The sequence below is a fragment of the Ambystoma mexicanum genome, chromosome 11 (genome assembly GCF_040938575.1).
Source record: "Ambystoma mexicanum isolate Mex_15411 chromosome 11, UKY_AmexF1_1, whole genome shotgun sequence".
Taxonomy (NCBI): Eukaryota; Metazoa; Chordata; class Amphibia; order Caudata; family Ambystomatidae; genus Ambystoma; species Ambystoma mexicanum.
The window spans coordinates 1,183,401,433-1,183,423,558 of record NC_090934.1 but is presented as its reverse complement, the minus strand read 5'-3'; the positions used below and the strand labels follow the sequence as shown (position 1 = coordinate 1,183,423,558).

The window sequence follows — 22,126 nt, the reverse complement described above, 5'->3', positions numbered from 1 at the left end:
TACAGTCTTGGTCCTTTTAATTGTTGCATATATTCATACCAGTGAGAAATATAAAATGTACATCAGTATTATAAATTAGACCACATAAAGAGCGATAATATCAGTTTATGTGCAAGTCACTCAGCCCCACTAGATGGATGTTGGACGTGTCTGTGGTTTCCTCCTTTGTAACGGTCTGTACTTCCATCAGTGCGTTCTACGTAAACACAGAAATGGTAATGGACACATTTAACAAAATTACATATTTGTAAAAGACACAATGTATGTTTTTCGAGAAGGCTCACTTTGCACCGAACTATTAGTGTATCCCTAAACTAGGGTTACACAAACTAATCAAAAGTTATAATTGTATAAACCACAGTACATTGTGCTACGCAGGCAACTTGTGCAGTAAAATATCAACGGAAGTATTCCACAAAAATTCCAAACCGTTCGTTATGTAACCTGTTCACAGACTATTTCAATGTATTAAATGATCATTTAAAAAACATATTATATTGAAAAAAAAGAGAAGAAAGTCAAATCCATTTAAAAAGTCTGCCTCCACTAAACTGCTCTCCTGGGTCAGCATGTGCTCAAATTCAGTAGTAACTGCATTGGGAAATAATTTGCGATGGAGTCTGGAGTGACGCTTTTTAATGAACTTTGACTTTACTAACATATCTTCAAAGAAGTGCATGCTGCAGATGCCGAATCGATTGCCACTTACGTCTGCCAAGATATTGTTCGCTCTGCCTTCAATCTCAGACACTGAGAATCTGCAGTTCAACAGCACATTTTTTTTGTACTACATTTATATCCTTCGAATATGCAGAACTTTTTTTTCACTTTTGGCATGGCTGACGTTGGGGCAACCGCAAAATATATGTGATGGCATTTTTTTGATTTTCCTTATGATCTGTAAAAAAAAAACTACAAAGAATTACTGTAAAGAATGTTCACAGTGAGTACATCAAACATCCCATTGCATTGATAATAAAAGTACATTTTTAAAAATGCCACCTAAGGCAAATATGCGCTATGAAATATTAAATTTGGAAGCAATACTCTGTTATGTGATTTGATATGATTTAACAATTAAAACCCGCCTGTACACAACTGTTCCTAGGCACCACAAGACAAGGGAGGGAAGATGGGGGGAAGAGGGGGTAGACAAGACAAATGATCCTGTTAGGCCTTGTGTCATTCAGGTCATGCAAGTGCAACAATGCGAAGTGCAGGGGTAAAGGAGAGGGGGAAGTGCAAGGGAGAAGTTAGGGAGAAGAGGGATCAGGGCAGCATGGCTCTGAGTAAGTGCAGCCAGAGCAGAGCATCTCTGGGTAAGTGCAAGGAGGCAGGGGGGTTGTTGGGATTACAGTTATGACCCTTAAGTGTGCGAAAGGCCCAGAGGCAGTGCAAGGAAGGCTGTTCATGGAGGAGCCTAGTACCCAGTGAGACTCTTAAGGATAGCCAAGCAGGTAAGTTAGCAAGGAAGCGAGAGAGATAAGGCAGAGGAAAAGTCAAAGGTTTTGAGCTTCTTCAGGAACTTCTGGTGGACGGCTCAAGTCTTGAGAGCTGCAGGGAGGCCATTCCAGAGGGAGGCACCTGCAGAGGAGAGAGATCTGCCACCCACTCTGTCTGGAGAAGCGTCTGACCCGCAGCGAGTTGGATGTAGCTGAGCGTAGGGCTCTAGAAGGAAGGTATTTCAGAAGAGAGAGTGGTATGTATTGTGGGTCCCAGCCCCAGGAGGCCCTGTGGAGGATGCAGAGGGTCTTGAACTTGATTCTTGCTGTCACCGGGAGCCAATTGAGAGATTTCAGGGCTGGAGAGATCCAGTGCCTGGGCTCGAGGCCAAGGATAAGTCTTGCAGTCCTTTTCTGGATTAGTAGAAACAGGTGAAGCGTAGATGTAGGCAGACTGAGAACAAGGCTGTTGCAGTAGTCCAGCCTGGAGAGAACCAGGGCTCTGGAGACAGTGATCTTTTGGGGGAAAGTGAGAAAAGGTAGAAGACCTCTGAGGAGGGTCAGCTGCAAGTGGTCCTTCTTGGCAAGCTCTGTGATATGAGGAGAGAAGGAGAGAGTGGAGTCGAAGATGACACTTTTGATTTTTTGCCTCACAGGAAGGTGAAGGTACAGGACCCAAGGAGGGCGGCCAGAGTGAGAAGTGGAAAGCAGGAGCATGGATACCAGAAGGATCTCAGTCTTACTGGCACTAAGGCAGAGATCGTTTGAGGCACATCAATCCTGAATCGCGGATAGACACTCGGGAATGAGAAAAGGAGGAAAGGAGGCTGAGGGAGCCTGAAAGGGAGCTGAGTGTCATCCGCATAACACTGAAAATTAGAAGAGACGGTATTGATCAATTGGGCCATGTGCTAGTTACAGAGATAAAAGTACATAGGACGGTTGAAAATGGTGTAGACTTTTTGAATTCTTAAATTGGGAATAGGTTGTATATTTAGTATAAAGCAATAGAAAGTGGCAGAGCATATAACATTGAAACTGGAGCAAACAATAGTAAATGTGACTAACCGTTAGAAGAGCAGATGAGTCGATTCAGCCAGAAAGGAAAAAGGGTTGTTAGGGTTGGCTCTTATACTTGCATGTGTGCTGAGCCAGGATTGATGTCACCATCAGAATGTAGGCTGTGAGTGTGGAGTGTGAGGTCAGAATGTTGAGTTGAATGGGTTCTAACCCAGGCAGTTAGATTAGGTGAGCCTGGGTGGTGGGAGCCAGTGGGCTCCTGTCCCTTTTCCTCTTTATCTCCTAATAACTATGATGACATCTGATCCTTGTAACAGAAGAACCCTAATAAAGTAACCACTATGCGTGCCTGGCCTGTGTATCCTGAGTGTCCCTTGGAGTGAACTCTATGACCAAGAGCCGGTCATAACAATTGTGATAGGTAGTGATTGGCGTAGTCGATTTTAGAGATGTTTTCTTGGTTACTTCAACAGTGTTTATAAAGGCTACCAGAAGTGGGTATGTATGTGAATGTCTGATGTGTTCATTCACACCCACCAGGTCTCTATGACAGTTTTGGACCTCCTCCACCCCGCCAGTGTAGCCCCCTTGCCAGCCCACGGCCACAGATGCAAATTTCATTGATGGCGGAGGGGGGGATGGATGGATGTAGATAAGGAGAGCGAAATGGGACCAGAACACATTCAAAGGACATAGCCATATGTTGATTGCAGGGACGGGGTCTTCAAAGGGAAGTCTGGAGGCACTGTGACTGGGCTGCCAATATGGCCGCTGTGCCAAAGATTCATTTGAGGTGTACATGGTGTACGGCACCGCAAGCCTTCCTAACCACCCAGTCCTCCTTTCCAGCGGGCGGCCACAGGTGTGAACTGCCATTGATGACGGAGGGGGGATAGATGTGGATGAGGCAGGCGCAATAGGCCAGTGACCTGGTTGAAGCACACCAATCTTTCACAATCCTCTTAGATGTTTGTACGTGTTGTGGACTTACAAATAATTTCAAACAACTTTTCATATCGACTCAGTTTTTTATTTAGTTTTGTAAAATGGATGCAAGTAAGCTGTTACCTTTCTGAAGACTGATACAATACCATTTGCAATCTCTATAAAAGCACAATGCTAGCTCAACAAGATCCCAGAGAATGTGTTTTGTGTGGGGAGGGATAGTCAGTGGGTGGAATGGCCATAGGGATTAGAATGGCCAAGGGTGAACAATGAGTGGGTAAATTGCCAAACACCCGCAAGCTACATGTGCCTCTGCATACCTCTTGTGATGTGTGGGTAAACATCTTAACACAATGCATAGAAGTTCAAGGCTCAGCCAGAGATACAGGGAAAGAGCTGTAAGCTAGATTACTTGGCAATTGTCTCACCAGGGTTTTACTTAAAATGCATCTGAGATGTTGGGCACATGCATCTCAGAGATGTTGGACACATTTATCTCATAACATTGAAGGAGTACATGGCACCTTCCTCAGCAGGGGACATGTTTCACAAGGGAGGATAGCTCAGGGGCAACACACTTGTCTTGGAAGCAAGACGACGCAGAGCAACACAGTTTCGATCTCCAGGTCCACGCATAAAAACCTCTTGGGTATAAAGCGTGTTATAAATAGCCAATTACAATTACAACCTGGGGTGCAGGGCTGAAAATTCACCTTGTAATGGATGGCACATTATGACTCATTCTTGGGAAAAGGAGAGGTACACCTCTCACACTGCGGTGAATGAGGCATAACGTGAAGTGAACGTGTGAAGTATTACACTTCTAGCCCCATGATGCTTTGCATATATCTGATCCGGTGTGGGCGTGTTTACTAAGCCAAGTTGGATCAACACGAGGCAGACACAAACCGTTAAAATGCAACAAAGATTTATTAGGTCTAGTTGCAGAGTTGGGCAAAATCAAAAATAAAACTTCACTGACAACTGGATGGCTTCTCTGAGCCTGTACTAGTTTAAGGGGGTTGTTATCAGTTTGCCGGTACCCACAGGTAATTTCCGGTGGGATACTGGCAAACAAACCTACAGTTATCGGCGCATGATATTCTGGTAATATCCGGTGCAGGCAGTGTCAGTCCTTCCCCATTCCCCGGAGTCCCATAAGACTCCATGGAGTGGATTGCCGGTATTAGCTGCAGTATTTTGCTGGTGAGGGCCTGCTTTACCTCTAGCCGTTGGCTGGAGGTAAATTTGGTAGCCCCCACCGGCAAACCTGTAGTTTGGCGGTGTGGGAAAAGTGGCATTAACGGAATTACTGCCACTTTCAGCAGCACTTTTCCCTCACCGCCAAACATGTATCTTGCAGCTTGCAAATCTCTATCCAGGTTCTTTCCCTGGTGTAGACAACAGCTGGACGACTTGTATAAGCCTGTAACCGTTTAAGGGCCTGATTCACAGAAGCATTTTATAATGGCCTAATTCCATAGGGAAGCGCTCTGTGAATCAGGGCTTAAGTCTTTTAACTTGCACATCTTCATTCGGGTTCCTTGCCTGGTGTCGACAATCTGTTCAGCCACTCACATACTTGATAGGTTTATGTCCATCCCACTTCTTTCTTGTCCCATTCGTTTACAGAGTCTAATTCTCTTCCATGATCTTTGGAGTTGCCTCTTCTGTGCGCTTTGTGCCCGAACCTTAGGCCTGGGTTATGCCAAATGTTGGGGCTTGGTAGTAATCAAGAGATCTGAATGCTTCTACCAAGAGCCTGGGAGTCTGAGGAAGTCTAGAGGTTTCACTCCTACCTCTCTCACCTGGCCTCACTTTGGTCATCAGTGGCTTGCCAGCTCTCTCCCATAGGGGAATCCCTTGTACACTTCTTATCCTCTTCTCTCAAGTGGTTTATCCTCCTCCAGTTCTACCCTCTCGATGCTATGCCATGTGCTGATACCTCCACCCTTTCTCCTAACCTCTATTTGCTATTTCCTTCACTCGCCTCCAAATATCGCCTTCCAACCTTCTTTCTCTCTTGGATCTTCTTCTACCTCCTCCTGGTGTCTCCTGCTTCTCTCTTACTCCAATCTCTCCTCCTCCTGATGTTTCCTCCTACCCTGTTTCACTCTCAGCTCTAACTTGCGTCTGATGTTTCATTTCACCCTAGTTTTCTCAGATGGCACATCCTAATTGCCTTTGCCTTTCTCTTTTCTTCCTTCTGGTTTCCTCACTCTCCTTTCCTTGGATGTTATTTTTTCTACCCTCTTATCGTTCTGCATTCCTTCTGATCCCAACCACCTGGTCTTACTCTTATACTTGTGTACCGTCACAGCCTTTCTCCCTCTCTTTCACTCCTCTTTTCTCCTCTCCTGACATATCATATGCCCTCCTCTTCTGTGCCTTCACTTCAGCCTTCACCATCCTTGCCTTCCATGCTTCCACTTTCCTTTCTCTTCTTTGCTTCGTCCTTCCTTATCTTCCTTGCTTTCACCTCCGCTTCCTTCCTTCCTCACTTCTCCTTGCTCCACCTTCCTTCTCCTCTTTGCTCCACCTTCCTTCTCTTTCTTGCTCCACTTTCCTTCGCTTCCTTCTCCCAAGGGCCTCCACTTCACTGCCAACCACTTCCGTTTCTCAATCTATGCTCAATCTCTCAGTCCTTTCTCTTCCATTACCGTCAGAACGCCCATGAATTTTATCGGGCCCTGGGTCTGCCTTATGTTCTAGTACTTGCACCTTTGCATGAAATGAAGAGCATAGCATGTGAATTGGTGCAGCTGGAAACAAAGATTGTTTGTATCTGAAAATGGCACAAATCTAAGGTTGGTCCCATCAGGTTGAACTCCACTCCATAAAACATTTTTTTTATTATTGGCATTTGAAACAAAACCGGCATCAACGTGCCAACGAACAGGTAACTCCCTCCATTCCCCTCGGTACCGTCCAACAGTTTCCGTGATACAAATCTATTTGCTACTCCATATGCCGTGCTTTTATCACACAGTGCCTCTCTGGGATCTTCTTCCTCGGCATTCCGCATTGGTTAAGTGTCTTAAAAAGTCTTTATTAATAACACAGCACTTCATTGTTATTACCAACAGTTGAAGCTGTGGTGTGGCGGTTTCCACCTCTTCCTCCTCGATCCGTCTAATCAGGAATTGCGTATAAGGGTCCCACATGCATCTATCGCTGTATTGATTATGTGACAAAGAACCTTATCCACTCTCCATGTCATTACAGTTTAAGATATCCGCCCTCCATTGAGCTATCTTTGGGCTTTGTTTCTTTCCCCACACCATCGCCACCCGTCTCTTGGCTAGTATCAGGAGCAGACCTGCCAGTTTTCGTGCGTGTTTGGGGATCAGTTTTGTATACCCTATCAAAGCCATCAGTGGATTTAGTTCTGCCTCCTGTCCCGTGATGCCACTGATCGTCTGAAATGCCTGCTCCCAGAATTTCTTTTGACAAATCAGCCCCAGGCCACATGGAGAAAATCGGCCAATGAGCTGTCGCATCTGATAACACTTCCCCAAGCTTTCTGGGAAGTATCCTTTCAATTGAGCCGGTGTGTAATAGATTTGGTGCAGCTATTTGAAATGGATTTGTTTAAATCTCGCTTTGATGGCCCCTTTTCTTGTCATCTCACAACAATACCTCCAGGTCTGCTCGGAAATCTCTCTCCCCAGGGCCTTTTACCCAGAGTTGAGACTCATGGCGCACAACCATGATGTCACTTTATTGCCAAAACCCCCCTGAAGCAGTTAGTGTGCAGGCAATCTGCAGCTGCCTGAGGAAAGTTGAGACCATATGCCACGTGGCCACCTTCATTCTATAGTATAAGAATACATCCAGCACGGCGGATAATTCTCCTTTTCTCCTTCAGTGTTTCCAGTTTTATGTGTGTCATTCTCAATCTCTTCATCAAGGCCACATAGCCAGCCTGACCAGTGATGGGGATCTCTGGGATATATATTACAGGGAGCCTAGGGGAGTAGAGAATCTACCCCTTAGTCTTACGTTCTATGCGGTTCCAGGCCCTTCAGGTTATATCTACCATGTATTGTGGTCTGTGTGTCCTACCCAGTGCTGTGAGGATTACGGACCTCAAGAGGGAAGGCACAGCGATTGCCCTCTCAACCTCCACGTGTCTTCTGTCTCCTCGCTCCCCAAACCAGTGCAGGAGAAACCCTGCCTGTGTAGCGTTATAATATGTCTCAAATTCCAGCATCGCCAGACCCCCATTTGTGTATAGGCGCTGCCAGTTTGTCCCAGGAAACCCTAGCTTGCTTACCTGCCCATATGAACTACAGTATTGCTGATTTCAGCTCCCGAAAGTAATCCCTGGGAACCATTATTGGGGCATTTAGGAAAACATACAGGAATTTGGGGAGTAATGTCATTTTAATCACAGATATCCTGCCATACAGGTTGAGAGGGATGTTCTTCCTGCTCCAGAACTCTTAGATAGTTGCTACTATATGCAACCCTAATGTCCCTAGCTATATTAATCCTTAGATAGCAGGTCTGGGTCATGCGCCTTTGGAACCCCCACCCGTCAGGATACTGTACCACCTTCTCTGTCAATGGGAAGAAGACCGATTTAGTGGTGTTCACTTTTAGCCCCGAAAGGTCCCCAAATCGCATGATTGGGTCCAGGTTGGTGCTAGGATCCTTAATGAACACCATATTGTTTGCATACAGTGATATTACTACCGTGAGTATACAATTGGATTCCATGATGTAGATGCGTTTCTCTTATTCTTTCTGCTAACGACTCTATTGCCACAGCAAACAGTAAAGGGGAGAGGGGGCACCCTTGTCATGTCCCCCTTCCCAGTGCTGTAGTCGGAGACAGTTGACCATTCACGCTTATCTTGGCTACCAGGCTTCTGTATAATAATGACACCAGAGCTATGAACTGCTCGCCAAACCCCATCTGGTGTAGCACAGAAAACAGGAACGGCCATTCAAGTGAATCAAACTCCTTAGTGGCGTCCATTAGTGTTGCCACCACTGATTCCTGCTCCTTAGCCCATATGAGGTTGAGCACCCTGGTATAAATCTGACTGGTCCGCTCTCACCATTGTTTGCATCACGTGTGACAATTGTGATGCCAGGATTTTCGCAAAAATGTTGTCGAGATTAATAAGTGATATCGGGCGGTAGCAGGAGCAGTCATTAAAGGTTTTATCCAGCTTTAATAATACCACTACCATTGCCTCCCTCAGGGATTCTGGCAGATGTCCCTCTACCAGGCTTTGCTGATACATCTGTAGCAGGTAGGGGGTGAGCCTATCGGCATAATGGTTGTAAAATGCTGACGTGAACCCATCTGGTCCTGGAGATTTCCCTGATGGTAGGGATTTAATAGCACTCAGCACCTCCTCTAATGTCAGTTGGTGACCCAGCCATTTCCTCTGTTCATCCGTGCACCAATGTAGAGCCACCTGATCTAGGTATGTATCCATCTCCGGCTGGGAGGGCGGGTTTGGGAAGAGGATAATTGGTCATAGAACCCCAGGAATTGTTAGACAATCTCATTGTCCTAAAATGTATCCACCCTCTGGCCATCCGATATTGCTGGGATTCTGCCCGTAAGATTATCCAATTTGGTTGCCCTGGCCAGTGTCCTGCCTGGATTCTGTCCCTCCCCATACTGACATATTGCTGCCCTTTGGCATATGTATTTGGCTTCTCTTTGTGCTAGCTCCTGAAAGTCCTGCAATTGTTGCAGAATCTCCCCTTGTTCTTGGTTTGATGGCATGGGCACAGTCATTTGCATTGCTTGTATTTTACTTTTCCTTAGAAGCCAGTTCCCTTCTGATTTGCCTTAGAATCCCTGATTCTCTGGATATACACTCCCTTTTGATCATACATTTGAAAATCTCCCACAGTGTCCCTGCAAACCCCACCGAGCCCATATTGATTTTGAAAAAGTTATCTATGGCCTTGGTTAAGCACTGTGTCCGTGAGACCCTCACTTTTGAATCTCCAGGGTGACCTCTCTCACATACGGGCTGTTATTTCAACACCCATCAGCACAGGGGCATGATCTGACAGTGTAGAGGCAAGGATGTTTATCTCCTTGACTCGTTTCAACAGCAATTGTGATGTCAAAAAGAAGTCTAGTCGTGCTGCTGAGTTATGTGGTGCGGAGTGGTGTGTGTATTGCCTTATACCCTGATTCCTGATTCTTCACACGTATTCAATCTTCCATGTGAGGCATATGCCCTGTAATGTATTTGTCACCCTTACTCCCTGGGCAATGGATATTCCCTTTTTGGTCCTGTGCTGGGTTCATAACCGCGTTGAAGTCACTCGCCCAGATTATCTCCCCCGGCGGTAGCTTCCCCAGTTACAACTAAATCCAATCCAGCGTTTTTACTGTATCCTCGTTTGGATTGAGTTCATTAGGGTGTATAACCTCCCCAGAATAGTACCCTGCACCACAAGAGCCCTCCCCTCCCGATCTTTAAAGACATTGGTGTGACAGAACACAACTGAACTATGTATGAGGGTACACGCACCCCTTGCATAGGAAGAGTACGACGAGAAGTATCTATGGCAGCCCCAGCTCCTTCCAAATTTAGACTCCAACGTTAAATGGGTCTCATGTAAAAATGCAATGCCCACCAGATGGCGCTGCAATAGTAGGACCTTCCGTTTTTTTGACGGACAATTTAACCCCCTGACAATCCAGGTAACAAAACTAAGTGGTGTCATTGGTCATTGTGAAAGCATGTATATTTTCCAGGGGGGGACCCTCAGGTGGTCTGTCACTATATTGCCCCTTTGGTCCTACTGCGTGATTCCTGCACACTCTGCATATAATGTAGTCCTTTTACTGATCCCCCCCCCCCATTTCCCACCCCCACCGACAACCCCAATTCGTCCGTATTCTGTGAGCCCTCAATCCGAGAAGAGTTTAATCGTGTCTCCTTTGTAGGTCACTCTCCCTTTTTCTCGGGCTTTGCGGAGGGCAGCGTCTCTGTTTCAATAATTTAACATGTGGGCTATGATCGGCTGAGGTGGTGCCCCTGCGATTAGTCTCCTCCCGCTGGGTATCCAGTGCAATCTCTCCACTATGTATACCACGGAAAACTCCTCTGACCCAAGTGCCTCCCATACTATCTCCTCCAAGAGGGGCTCCATATTCCTCTGCTCCGCTGATTCCGGAAACCCCGACTATCCTTGGGTTGTTCCTTTTGGATCTTGACTCCAAGTCGCCTTGTTTGTCGGCAAGCTCCTTGAGCGCCCGCTTCACAAGTGTCATGTCTCTGGTCGCTGACGCAGATTCTTCTTCCACACTGGACACTCTTCCCTCTACCTCATCTGGCCTCTCCCCGTGCTTGTCCAGGCGGACCTGCATGTGATCGACCTAGCAGGTAAGAGTACCCAGCCCAGCTGGATCCTGGGGTGCTGGCTGGATCCGTGCTTCCGGAGAAACTTCCATCGGTTTGTTGTTCCTCATTTGGGAAGGTGTGTTGAAGTGTAGTTTAGACTGTTGTTGGCCCCCTTTGCCGGACTTAGACATCTCAGCTGCTCCTGCAGCCTATGTGATATGGTCACACTGGGCCTCATTACAAGTAAGGCGGTAATCCTGCCGGTGCTAATGGTGGGTTGCTGCCGGACTTACTTACCGGCGCCTGGCTTGCCGGTAACACTGGAGGATTACAACCCCGGCGTTCCGGAAAGTAAATTGTAATTCCCCATTCCCATTGAGTCCCTTAGGACTCAATGGGAAGGGGAACACGAAAGCACCGAAATCGTTGCTAACAGTGTCGGTGCTTCCGTGACGGCTTTCCTACCGTGGCTTCTGTGTCCAGCAGGGTCTGCCCTGTTGGGGACAGCGGCTCCGGCAGGCAAACCCGTAGTGTGCTGCACCGTTGTTTCCGGCCCAGCACATTCGTAATGAGGCCCACTGTGTTATATTCTGCTCGCTGTCCTGGGGTATACCTCTAGTTTTGACCTCTGAGTGCTCTCCTTTTACAACCCTTATGTCCCTGTGCAGAGCAGGGCTGGGGTTTGTTGTCTGGTTTTGTATAGCAGGAGCCGGGGCGCCTCGCAATCAGTAGGGTACCAAGTGAATAGACTGGTCTTGTGCCAGCTGTCCTCGCCTCTGGCAACTCGATTCACTTCATCGCTCTCCGTACAGGTCCCGCCCCGGGATTGGCCAGGGTCAGGTGCTGCCTTCCATTTGTTTAATTGTCCCATGTTATTGGTTGTCCCTGATTGTGCATACTATGATCTACTATTGCCACAGGAGCCGTCCGGTTATGCTCCCTCCTCTCCCCTTCAATTTCCAGTGTCTCGTTTTTGCTGACAAAGGCCAAGGCTCTCCGTGAACATTAGGGCTCCACAGTAATAGGCTGATGTTGAACCCCTGTCCCCACCTATTCTGGCAACTTATTTCACACCAACGTTTGCTTTACAGGCCTGGTTCCGGATCAAATCGGGATCTGGTCCTGCTCCTCATTAATTCGATAGTCCGATGTCATTGGGCCCCCCTTGGTTCAGATACCACTATCAGTAGTGGCCGTGAAAGTCTGTCTAGTTATGCCCTTCTTTCTTCTCGTCGGCCAGTGCCTTTGTCCACTATGTTATGTTGTGTAACACTGTCCAACTTGCTCTTCAGATTGTTGTCCTCACCACCAGTGATGCAAGACCCCAGCCCTATGGTTGGGGGAAAGCGCCCGCTTCTCCCGGGTAGGGCAATGTGATACCTTCTGTGTTGGAGTTGTGCGTTGAGCGAGGTCCACCTGTGTGCCCTGTAGCTGATGGGCCAGGATCAGTGCAGTTTCATTGCCACATATCTATTGTTTCATTTTGTTTCAGCAGTCCTGATCAGTCCCAGACACTGAGCGGGGTCGGCACCTGGCGGGTCACCACGTTGCTTTGTGCCCTTTTTTGAGTTTCGAGTGTTATCACTGGGGATGGCGGTGTAGCGCCGTTGGAGCATTCTCCTCCCTCCCCCTGTCAGCTTACTTGTATCAGCGTTGTCCAATTTTACCTGCCGGCAAGTTTCTGTCCTGGGGGGCCTTCCCTCATCACTCCTCCTGGCCGATCATGCGTGGACTTGACGCCGCCGGCGGGGAAATATTCTCGCTCTTCCTCGCAACAAGGTGTATCTGCCGTTATTAATGTCCTGGTTCCGCACTAACTCAGCAGATCCTGCTGCCCAGCTGGCGGAGACTGGCGATATAGGAGTCCACATAACCCCCCCCCCTCAAGCTGTACAATCGGGGCCCTCAGTATCGTCCTGGCTTCCCCTCTTGTCAGCTGATCCCAGGGTGTGTTTTCCGAGGTTCTTCCCGTCTTTGGGAGGCCTATTCCAGCAGTCGCTTCGGGGCGCGGCTCTGCAGCCCCCCCCATCCACGGGCTTCTCTGTTGACCTCTGCAGTGCCGGGTCCTTGCTGATGCCGCGTGGTCAGGTTGCCAGCACCCTCCCCCCCGGTGTTGCGGCTCACGCCAGCAGACAGGATCTTGTCAGGTCTCCCGGCAGGCTGGACGGTCGGTGCCTGGAGTCCCACCGAGCAGTCACCTCGCGCTGGCTCTTTGAGTTCCAGATGGGACTCTCAACGTCTTCGTGTTGTGCCGCATTCACTGCACTGTGTGGCAGCACTTCCCTCCTTTGAGCCAGGGGCTCACCCGATCTCCGCACCAAGAGACGGCTCCTCCTTCCCCGCCTCTGAGCCGCTGTGCCTCAGGACCTCTGCGTGTCCTCAAACTCTGCTTCCCCGGCTCCAATCGATTCCAAATTTCGCCTCCCTGGAGGTGCATGCTTCCTCCAGCACGGCATGCTTCTGAGTGAAAACTCAGTCAGGAAAACCTCAGGCTATTCACCGGATCTGTTGAGGTGCGTGGGAGCTCCACAGGCTCACGGCCATCTTGGCTGTGCTCGGTTGCGCTTCCCAGCCCCCAAGCCCCACCTGAGGACAAGGTTGAACTCCACTCCATGCATTTTTTTAAAATCATGATTGCAGTGAAGACGCCTTTTAAGGGAAAAGGGTATACACTTTTTGCCAGTTTTCGTGACAGTGGCCAGTGTCTTGTGGTTGAGGATGTGCAATGTCTTGTGATTCTTGATACTCAATCCCTTGATGACGGTGGGTATTTGGGGATTGTCCAGTATTTGATTCTGCTGATTGGCCATCTTTACTGTCTCCAAATTGATGATGTCCATTTTATCATAATCGGAGCAGGTCATTCTCCCATGTCATGATTGACATTTCCTTCTCTGTTTCAGAAGAACAGTCGGGAAGTAGTGGCCATCAAGTGTGTGAGTAAAAAGTCCTTGAACAAGGTTTCAGTGGAGAACCTGCTGACTGAGATTGAGATCCTGAAACAAATCCGCCACCCCCACATTGTGGAGCTAAAGGACTTCCAGGTAAGGTGCTATGAAAGGGCAGATACAACAGTGTGGTGTTGTTTTTTCTTATTGCAGTGCAACAAGTAGGGAGTCTACATCAGCCTATGTTTAAATAAATTCAATGTTCTGTGCAGCAGTAGGACTGAGTACATGCTGGTAAAGTTGTATATGATATAGAGTCTCAGAGAAGTCAAGCAAGTGTTAATATTTAATCGGACCGTGTGCAGTGCCCTGCTGGGACGCAATGTGCCACATTCTGGTTGTGGTTAGTTAGAAACGTCTTGATTGGGCAGACTAAGCTTGCCTACCTCCTAGCTGTAGTGTGACACTCTCTGACATCCCAACCACCGGGAAAACGTTTTACTGGTTACAATTTCAAGAACAACTTTTCATTGACATTGTATTTGTTGAAAATTGTTTCAATGATTTCTCACATTGTTGTAATAATCAATGTCCAAAAAGTCTCATAGTACTTGTAACTTCAACTTTTGCTGTTTCATAGCAAGTCAAAAACGACTACAGGCAAACCTGTACAAAATCTAAATAAAGTAAATAAAAGTTAATGTGATGTTAAGGTTAGAAGCTATTTCAATCGCAATGCTTATTATGGAAAAATGCAGAGATTTAGCTCAAAAGAACTTCTGATCAAAAATGAATTATTCTTTCAATGTAGCTCTCCAAATAAGTACAATTCTGCTGCCTTTGTTTCAGTGAGTCTGTTTTGGAAGTGGGGACGTGCTGCGCAGTTAAGCAGCACCGCAAGTGGCTTGAAGTAGCTGCAAGGCAAAATCTAGTGCTCCAACAAAACCCCAAAATAAACCCAGGAGCGTTTATTGCATCATCCCTTTCTGCATACATTCGATCACCTGGAGATAGTACGTTTGCACAGTAGTGATGTGTGCCGAGTGTAACCTACTGGTTGTTGGTGTGAATCCCGATGGGGTTTACTCGACCTGTGCATCTTCCTGAAGTTTGGTTGTGTATTTGTTTCATGGCCTTGCAAAGGGTCAAGGCTTGAGACTGATATTAGCTATGGGCGACCTAACCAGAGCAAATATTATCCCAAATATAAACAATAGCTGGATGAGACTGCCTTGGGATTTGGGACAAGGAACCTCTTAAGGGTGCTGCCTGTAAAGAACACAATCCTTCACAGGTCAGATCCATGAGTCGTCTGGAATCTGGACTTCAGTAAAGACTGAGTTTAAGTAGGGCTTTCAGTAAGAAAGAGACCAGCTGACCGAAAAAGGGGATTCAACATTGTTGCTAGGCAATGAGCAGCAGAAAACCTCGATGTAGGCTAGGAAGGATCTCTTTGCTGTATGCTTATTGTCACGGGATTCCGTCCTAAACCTACCCTTCAATATAAAAACAAGCTATGTTGAAGCTGTCCTTGGATCACCTCTTGGTAGTTGTGGTGTAGCTAGCTCTTGCAAAGGGGAAAATGTAGAAAGGAATACAGGGTAGCACAGTATTAATTTAAATAAAGGAAATGTCCACACAGGGTTATCTGACCATATCATTAATAGCTCATAAAAGGCAAGTAAGAACGTTTGTACAGGTATGCAATGGGTTTTGGGATGTCTCAAGTCTTATATAAAGGAGTGTTTGTAGGACTTTACCATGTTTAGTTAAGTTTAACTCCAAGGTATAAGATGAACCGGCTCATAGGGTATGGTTTTCATAAGGTGCCTCTGGCGAGTATCGTGAGACCTATATTAACTCATTCAGGGCAGAACTTGGTCTTACAAAGAAAAACATGTGAGGGTTTTGATTTCTGATTTTTCTCTACTATACTTGTACTGATAAAATGTGGTTCCAATTGCCTTTCTGAAGGTAAGTAGAGAGCAGGCTGCACCGCACTTGTACCATATAAAAAGGTAGCCACTTTCCATGGTGCCCACTTAGCCAGCCTTTAGAGTAGGCTTGCACAGGGAAACTGGGTACTCAGTAAACTTTGGCTCAAACAGATTGTGTTTCTTGGGTATGGGGGGGGCACAGGTGGTCTTCGACTCTCTGAGACCTCAGATGAAAGCTCACTAGGAAAAAAGGCAGATCAAAGAGGCAGGGAACATTAAAAAGTCAACCGTGCCTAGTTCTAGGGTGGCAGAATAGGACCAAGTCTCACAATACAAGGCGAATGTCATTGATTAGTATCTCCGTATTGGGCATTTACAGTGGGTACTAATAGTAATCATGCTCCCTATAGTGACCCTGTTTTATTCCACTTGAAGAAGGGTGTAAATAAATCAACTCTTTTGTCTTGATTTAACTCTTTCTTCAGTGTCTGGTAGGACTCTTTACTTCTCTCTATGATGCTTGTTCTTAGGACCATTTTGTCCTTTTTCTGCTTTCCTTCCATAGACATCAATGGGACATCCCACTTTTTACTATTTTGTTGAACCTTTCCTGACTTTTGGAGATAAGAAGCACTTTTACTCCACTTAACCTTTCTAAGCTCATTTTTTGGGGGGGCATTGATCGCTGCCTATAGCTGTCAGTGCAAGAGGACTCTGTTCTCCGTAGTAAAGTTATTTTGGTTTTTCCCCCTTCAACACATCACATTTTATGAAATATTTGCTAAAGATCTAACAGACCTAGGGTTCACTCACCGAGTCTGTGAACCTACCCACATCAAAGGGAGATCTTTGGATTGGATATCAGACCTCAATGGCCAAATCTCTATCAGGGCCAAATCTCTATCACATCCAACTGCCTCTGCTCCGACCACCATGTCATATGCTTCTCACTTCCCTTATTGAAACACGTATCTCCCAATACCAAGAATCTACCCGTTCTAGCACAAAGCACTAGAAACATTACCAAAGACACCATCGCACCCCTCCTCACCCCCTTGCCTCAGATCACGCAGACTCATCTGACCCAGAACTCCTGGCCAACCTCTACACCACCACCCTCACAAATGCAGTAAATGCGGTTGCCCTCCTCCTCCCAAAAAAAGCCAAACCCACACGTCACATCAACTCTTGGTTCTCCTCTGACCTTTCAGCCTTACGCTCTCAAAAGGGACTATTGGAAAGCACTTGGAAGAAAAACCCCTCCACAATCACCAAATCCACCTTTACTAGCCTAGCCAATGAATACAACCTGCCTCAGCCTACAGCTTAAGTATATCTAACGCCAGGGGGGGATTGTTCGACGATGGACGAGTGAGGATGTGTTTGGGAGCAGCTCTGTGGGAGCACCATACATCCTGTTTATAATCCAGGTTTATTGCCTCAATAGTTTGGCCACTGCTCCGCTGTCTGCGAGACAACACTGAGGAGAAAGTGGTGTCGCACTCCTAGAGGAACTGGTGGCAAAACTCACAGGTTTGTCTGAGGAGGACGATCGGCCTGCACCGGCCGCCATTTTGCCGAACTGCTCTGCATTTGGGATCCGCTCAGAGGTGAGACTTGCTGGGCTCCCCAGATGTGGATGGAGCACCGCACACTGCGCCGCAAACCTGATCGAGGTGCCAGTTGATCAGTGCCCTCGGCTTTAGTGATGGGAAGTCTGCCAGAGTACAGATCGGAGCCCAGATAATTCTGTATGAGCTGCTGACAGAGGGAGAGACGCACCAGAGGGTGGAGGCTTACGGAGCAATTGACTTGCTGGGAATGCAAGATTCTCTCCAACCGCCACCAGAAAAGTACAGACCCTGCAGCAATAGCGCACAGACGAACGCTTTGGCCCCGGATCCTGCATATACCTCCATGAGTGCTAGACGCAGTGGAATGCATCCCCACAGTCTGCGCAGACCACTTCAAAGTAGCAGCCAGAAGGAGCAAGCATACTGGCTGGCAGCCGTGGTGCGACAGGGTCCCGATGAGAGGGTGACTGTACCGCAGGATAGGACCCCTCGCCCCATCGCTGCCAAGCCAGAGGAGGTGTGGCTCCCGGAGGGTCCACGACCTTGAGGTGAGGATGGACGGACAAAAAATGGCATCCGTGCTATGTGGCTCCCGGCAGACATAAATACGGTTCCCCCTCCGATTCAAGAGGGAACACAATACTGACCCTCCTGGCCTCCGAGCTACCTTGCCCGATGTGGTGCCTCCCGCACTACATCCAATGCTGAACCTTATTGATCCCTGACCATAACCGGCTGTTACTGTGTGCTGGGTGTTCCCTGGTTCATTCGCCTCCAATGGCTGAGGCTGTGGGGCCTTCCAGGCGGATGACGCAGGCCCTACAATCACTTGGCTTCTCCCCCCTGCAGAGGAAGTGAAAGTGCAGGCAAAGTGAGACCAAAAGGGGTGCAGCCCTACTATGCATGGGTCCGGCGTGGCGACGTAAGCTCGCTGGCTGCCTGGGGGGCTCATTCTCACCAGGGAGGAGGGGAGGGCTCTTGGGAGAGGTAGATACTGAGTGGTTTTCTCGTTTTCGAGACATGGCTGCACTAAAGCGGAGAGTCCCAGGGCCCAGGCAGCCTAGCTAAAACACAAGTCCGGAACTGTCGTATGGACGAGAGTAACGACCCTAACCTTGCAGCTCTGAGACACACTGTAGCCTGCCAGCACACCCTTCTGAGTCCCATCCTGTGCTGAGGCTCTGGCTCCTCTGGGCCGATAAACTGCAGGGCCCAAACCATAAAGCAGTGTTGTGCTCCTAGACAGTCGCTGAGACCTCCTTGCTCTGCTCTCCATTGAATTGAAACGCTGTTCCTGAGTGGATCATTGATTAACTATGCACCAAAATCGACTACCGGCGCACATACTGGGGGCTCTGTGCACATTGTAGTGATAACTGCGACAGCATGCGGCGGCTACATCCGACCTCCCCATTGGGGGTGGGAGGGAATCAGTGCTGCACACAATGCAAACTGCTGATGGAATGCCAATTACCACTGCAGACTCCCTGTGAGGATGCTCCCTTGGGTATGACTATAAACCCGGTGGGGAAGAATAATAGGAGCCCTAAATACCTGTGGGCCATCAGAACGACCACCTGGACACATTACTTATACCGTACTGCATAGCTGGGAGCTGTGCTCTCTTGGCCCACATGCACATCATTGTCAAGGACAAGCCGAAAAAAGACATCTACACAGAGTAATATGACCAACTTTACCACTGCTCCTATGAACCAGGCAACACATTCCGACACCTCAGAAATAGAGGAACTCTTCTCCCTGAAAAATGTGATGGCTGCCATAGCCAACTCTCACTCCTCTATGGTGAAAAAAATAGACGGCATCACTGCGCAGGTCTCCTTTCTCAGGCATGATCTGCAGAAGTTATCCTCCCGTACGGGGAGTTAGAACAGCGTATTTCTGGAGCAGAGGACATACTCGGAGGAGTGAACGAACAGCTCTCACAAGTGATGATTCTCATTAAGACCATGGAAGCTTGCATGGATGAAGGGGAGGACAGATCACGACGCAATAATTTGTGCATTTTGAGACTCCCCAAGAAAGTAGAGGGATCCAGCATGGAACTTTCTTAGAGCAGTGGCTGGTGGATGTCTTTGCTCCCAAGTGTTTTTAAAAAATGTTCTCTGAGGAAAGGGCTCATTGCATGCCTCGGGCGCACCACCGCAGACAGTTATAGCCAAGCTGTTAAACTGTAGTGACAGGGACGCCCTGCTCCAAATGGCCCATGCAAAAGGGTCAGTTACATATAAAAGATCTTGGATCAAATTTTTTTCCCAGATTACGCTTGTGAGGTGCAGCGTGCCAGACAGTCATTTGACCAGCTGAAAAAGCGACTATACTCCATGAATGTGAAATACGGGCCATTATTTCCGGCCTAACTGAAGAGCTACCATAACGACGGCACCACGGTGCACTTCAGTGATCGACGGGAGGCTTGGAGATGGGCTGAACGACACGTCTCCCCCCTGGCCCCCTGGAGAGACATCCAGTGCCGCTAGAACAAGATGGACCCGAACCTGTGGTGGACCCCTGAAGACAATAACCCTGATGCATAGGGAACAATTGAAGACTGGCTATTCAATACTGGCCGACAAATCAACGTGCTCTCTGATGCCCGGCAGTGAACGAACCACGGACCTGCCATGGCATCAGCCCCTATTGTGAAGTTCAGTGATCCCTCTCCTCCCCCTGTGTTTGATTGTTTTACCAACACCATTTGATTGTTTGCTGCCCACAACCTCCAGGTTGATATATATTTTTTTTTGGAGCATACTGTGTTCTTGGTTAGTGCTGACAGTGAGTTATTTTTACTGCCAGCACGTGTTCGGGTGACAGATGCTTCTCGGTTGGGACGGAGTATGGGGTGGGGGGGTGTTATTTGCTTTTATTTAACGTTTAGCTTCACTACAGGCTTGGGTGGGAACAACCACGCATTCACTTACCCGAATCACGGCATGTGTGCAAAAGACGCTGACTACACACTGATGGACACTGATGGAAACCCAGAAACATCCATGGCACACACCCAGAATGTGGTAGCGGCTAGCAATGCCAGCAAATCTCTTAAACTACTCACGTGGAACGTTAATGGTCTGGGATCGGGGATTAAATGACGTCTGATCGCCCAATGTATTAATAGACACTCCCCTGGCATAGCCCTTCTCACCGAGACACACTTGGCTGGAACAACATGCACCCTTTTACGTAGAACGAACTATCTCACCGCAATACACTCAGGATTCACTACGGGTTCCCGCAGAGTCCTGATCCTACGGCATAAACTCCTCCCATTTGTATTGGCCTTGGTGGAACAAGATCCCAGGGTCAGGTTTGTAGTCATACAGGGCATGCTTTGGGGAGAAACTATAGGCATTTTGGCCATATACGCAGAGCCAGTAATCGCAGGAGGTCTCGTGGAGGACGTTGTGGTTATAGTCGCGAAATACCTGCCTGATCTGTGGATCCTTGGTGGTGACTTTAATGATGTTATGGACACCACACATGACCGCACTCACATCCAGGGGCGGAACCCCAACACTCCCACAAAACTAGCGACATTTACGTCCGCCCTGGGCTTTTGTGATGTCTGGAGGGAACTCCATCCACAAGGCCCTAATTACTCATTCCACTCTAGGGCCAACGCCTCCCTATCTAGGCTTCATTACTTTTTTCTCCAGACACGTATAGGGTAACCCCTGCAACACTATTACCTTGAGGCATTCCTGATCATTCACCCCTTGTGATGGAGATAGATGTGAATAGACCCGCTCCTCCCAGCGCATGGAGATTCAACAGCTACTATCTCGGCTTTCTGCAGTTCGTAGACCATATTCCCGAGAAAACCAGTGAGTATTTTGAGATTAATTCCACCACAGTCGAGAACTCAGAAATAATCTTGGAGGCCTATAAAACAGTACTGCGAGGAGACATGATCTCCTGGACGTCTGCCAAGAAGAAAGACCAACTACAGAAAGTGATAGAAGCGGAATGGGAGGCAGACGAGTGGGAGACCAAATATATACTGAATAGTACACCCGATACACATCGATCCCTCCTGAAGGCCAAGGAATGCCTTCGGAACATCGTACTAGATAATGCTAAGCATGCTCACTGGGAAGCGTGTGCTTGCATATACAAACAAGGTAACAAAGCAGGTAAGATGCTGGCCTGGCTGGAGAAAAGGGATGAGGGACACCGGCATGTTAGAGAAATCAAAAATATACAGAATGAGCGGGCTCAGCAGGACTCTGACATAGTAGAAACCTTTGCAGAATATTATGCCACTTTCTATCAAGACCCGACTAGCCCGGTGGATCTTTCCATATTGGAAGATATCACAACCCCCCCCCCCCCCCCCCCCCCGATTATCCAAAACGCAGCATACACAGCTGGTCATTGTTATCACTGAAACGGAGATTGCAAAAGCTATAAAAGCTATTGCCCGACTGCACTCAGGGAAAACACTGGGTCCCAACGGCCTCCCTGTAGAAACCTGGAAGAAATTGGGCAGAGAGAGAATGGCAACCCCCTCTCCATAAATGTTCCTCCATTGTAGAGACCAAGGTGTCCTTCCCCAGGATTTGCGTAAAGGCCCGTATTGTGGTTATCCCTAAACCGTAGAAGCCTCCTGAACTATGCAATTCATACATGCCAATCTCACTGATCAATGGGGAAGCCAAGAGTTTTGCAAAGACTCTTGCAACCAGATTACAGGCAGTGATTCCCTCCCTGATTCATCCTGACCAATGCGGCTTTATGCCAAATAAATCGACATGCATGAATATACAACGCCTCCACCTGCTATTGGAGCGAGCGCCGGTCCTTGATACACCCTCGCTCTACTAGCCATTGACTTTGAAAAGGCGTTTGACTCAGTGGTGTGGGAGAGCCTCTGGGACATTATGCACCAAATGGGGTTCGGAGAGACCTTCATGGGATGGGTTTGACTACTACATGAAGCCCTGCAAGCAGAGGTTATGGTCAACGGTT

The 22,126-nt window shown here is 47.9% G+C and overlaps 1 protein-coding gene across 2 annotated transcripts in view; it reads left to right on the top strand.

Moving 5' to 3' along the window:
* Window positions 1–22,126, top strand: part of ULK3 (unc-51 like kinase 3) — a 532,836-nt gene that overhangs the window by 10,249 nt on the left and 500,461 nt on the right. The window contains exon 2 of one of the 2 annotated variants that reach the window (XM_069624512.1): window positions 13,642–13,779. In XM_069624512.1, coding sequence (XP_069480613.1) covers window positions 13,642–13,779 — 138 coding nt within the window. Of the gene's footprint in view, window positions 1–13,638; window positions 13,780–22,126 lie in introns of both variants that reach the window. The other variant, XM_069624511.1, reaches the window with a different exon arrangement.